Source organism: Egretta garzetta, unplaced genomic scaffold, assembly GCF_000687185.1.
Source record: "Egretta garzetta isolate BGI_Z169 unplaced genomic scaffold, ASM68718v1 scaffold712, whole genome shotgun sequence".
NCBI lineage: Eukaryota > Metazoa > Chordata > Aves > Pelecaniformes > Ardeidae > Egretta > Egretta garzetta.
This window is the reverse complement of record NW_009258883.1, coordinates 456,376-459,281: the sequence shown is the minus strand read 5'-3', so window position 1 is coordinate 459,281 and position 2,906 is coordinate 456,376. Positions and strand designations below refer to the sequence as shown.

General features: G+C 42.7%; 1 protein-coding gene across 3 annotated transcripts in view; it reads left to right on the top strand.

Moving 5' to 3' along the window:
* The first annotated feature begins 6 nt into the window (after positions 1-6).
* PAIP1 (poly(A) binding protein interacting protein 1) overlaps positions 7-2,906 on the top strand; it is a 26,266-nt gene continuing 23,366 nt past the window's right edge. Inside the window, exons 1-2 of one of the 3 annotated variants that reach the window (XM_009633865.2) lie at positions 7-44; positions 1,141-1,257. In XM_009633865.2, coding sequence (XP_009632160.1) covers positions 1,227-1,257 — 31 coding nt within the window. In that variant the 5' untranslated portion in view covers positions 7-44; positions 1,141-1,226. The other 2 variants (XM_035889488.1, XM_035889487.1) reach the window with 2 other exon arrangements.

The following is a 2,906-nucleotide window of genomic DNA, read 5'->3' as shown; positions in this document are numbered from 1 at the left end:
CTGAAACGCGGCTGTTTCACGTGGACAGACGCCACGGCCTATAGGTGGTATCTTCTTTTCTTCTTGTCGTTATTTCTTGTGCGTAATCAAGCAGCGACGCGGGGTGTGTGTTGGACTCAAGAGTGGTATAGGTGCAGTACGGCAGGGTAGCAGAAAAAGAGGAACTCTGGCAACTGTGTAAACGGTGCAGGAATCGATAAACAGAGCGTGCTGTGAAGAGACCGTCTAGAGAGGACAACTTGCCACTTGCCCATCGCCTGTCTGTTGTCTTATTTCACACGATCTGTAGTTTCTAGGTATGAGTTAGGCTTTTATTTATTTATTTATTTACATCTTTGTAACCATTCATGCAAAATACGCGTTGCCGGAGGTGTCACATAGCTTCCAGCTTCACAACCGATGAATTATGACTAGAAGTGAAGCACCAAAAACACGAGTCTCTGGGGATAATTAATGGGATACCCTACTACTAGATGTTCAGGAGACTACCGTGTTTTTAAGCACATTTGGGGGAAAGATTCCATTTAGCGTTACGGCTTATGTGCTGGTCTATGTGTCTAATGTTTTGGGTTCAGTAACCGTCAATAAGTGCAACAACATGCCTCCTCAGTATGATGGGGATCAGCATAATTCCAGTTATTAATAATATATTTGGTTTTAAAAGCTAGAATCAGCCCTCTCCTTTTTTCTAAATAGAAATACCTTGTCAGCATAAAAAAAAAAAAACAACAAAAAAACAGCATGTAAGAGTGCTGGTGTTCTGCATAGCTCGGTTTCTCAGCACCATCCGCTGCGGGAGTGTGCAGTATTGCTTCTGAATTAAGTTTTAGACTATGGAGTAACACACATAGGACAAAGCAGGTAGCTCCTCTAGCAGATCTTTGTAAGTTGTCAAAACTGCATTTGGTGAAAGTTTGTATCCAGTCATTGGGCGCTTAGGAGGAGGTAGCTTAGCTGTCTCAGGTTTTCTGCTGTTCAGTCTCGGAGGATTGAAGTGATGGACAGGCCTTCAGCTGCTCAGGCCTGTAACAGGATTTTAGGCATTGTCTAAAAGGGTTGACTATTGTAGGAAGTATTTGGGGGTTGTAATTTTGGATTTAACTGCCTGAAAGTTTCTTTTTTTTAATTCTTGGTTTTAGGTGTCTACATTGGGGAGGAGAAATTGGGTTCCCAACCAAACACAACTGCTCTCGTGCAAACTTCAGCACTGCATCCGTCACGAAAAGATGGATCTGGGATCACATTCCACTCTGAACGGTAAGTAGGTGCCAAACAGTCAGTAAATTAAGATAATACAGAATGCTGAGTGAAAAGAGTTCACATTTATGACCAAAGGTGAAAAGTTGTCTCGTTCAGTCATGGTAACCTGAGGCGCTGAATTCTTCATAGGCTGAAATAGCACAAGAACACTGAATATTTTTAATATACTTATTTTAGTAGCTAATTTGTGATCTTTAAAGGATTGGTAATACTGCTTAAATCTAATTTAGACAATTGTTTATGTGAGGGAAGTCTTCCGATTTTTTTGAAGACTCATCGAAAGCTCCTATATTTGCTCTCTTTTCAGTTACGGAGTATAGATTTGTTAGTTTACCAGTCTCCACTTCCAATAAGGGCTGCCTAGGAACAGTTTTCCCATGAGCCTAATTAATTTTAACTGTGTCACCTTTACTGTCTGGCTGACTTTGTCTCTTGCCAGAAATCAGTCCAATTCATGTCGCAGAGAAGTAACATATTTTACACCCCACCCTCCATTAATAATTAAAAATGGTAAAATGTAATAATAAACCAAATAGGAACATACCTTCTAAAGGCACCACTCTACAATACGATTGTGATATGTGTTGTAATACAAGACACTGCTATTCTGATTTTTTTTTTAATAACGTTTTATACATACTTGCGTATTTTTCATCCCCTCACGAGTGATGAACAGAGTTTGACCCAACACCCCACGAGCCTTTGATTTTGGCTGTGGAAGGAACAGGTGGTGAAGCCAGCACTGGCCAGGCTGTTCCAGGGGACAAAATGCAAACATTGCCAGCGGAATCCGCTGAGGCCATGCCCAGGTCTCTGGTACCTTCCTCATCCTGAACGTGGGTTGTGGTCTGGAGCTCGCAGGGCAAGTAGGCCAAGAGTGTGGACTGAAGTTGGACGAAAATAGGTGAATTAAATTGTGGTTGGATGAAAATAGGTGAATTAAATTGTGGTTGGACGAAAATAGGTGAATTAAATTGTGGTTGGACGAAAATAGGTGAATTAAATTGTGGTTGGACGAAAATAGGTGAATTAAATTGTGGTTGGACGAAAATAGGTGAATTAAATTGTGGTTGGGTGAAAACAGGTGAATTAAATTGTGGTTGGGTGAAAACAGGTGAATTAAATTGTGGTTGGACGTGTGAATGGAGCTGTTAGCAGTTAATGTGGTAACATTGGCAAAATGCATTACACGGACAGTCTCCTTCAGTTGGTTCCTGCTGGCGTGGAAGGTTTTAAAAATTAAATCAGAAGAGCATTTTTTATCACATCATGCGTAAATTATGCATGAAAATACATTATTCTGAACAAAGACATTTGTATTCAATAGCTCTACAGTGCAAGAATGCTGTCAGGTTGGAGGCTTAACCTTGTTGGCTTAAATTTGGAATTTAGCTGGCGGCTTTTCCACACAAGCCCCTCTCTTGCGGGAACAGCCCTGTATGCGCGGTGTAGGCTACAGGTCCCCTACCAAGCATAGCTGCGGTCATGGTCCTGCTGTGGTGGCGCCGGGCTGGTCGCTCCTGTAGGGAAGCAGCGGCAAGGGAATACTGTCTTTTGAAAGCGCCGTTTGCCAGCTCTCGCGGATTGTGGGGAAGGTGTGGCTCGGGCACAGGCCGCGGCCCCAGCGCCGGCTGCTGACACAAGCC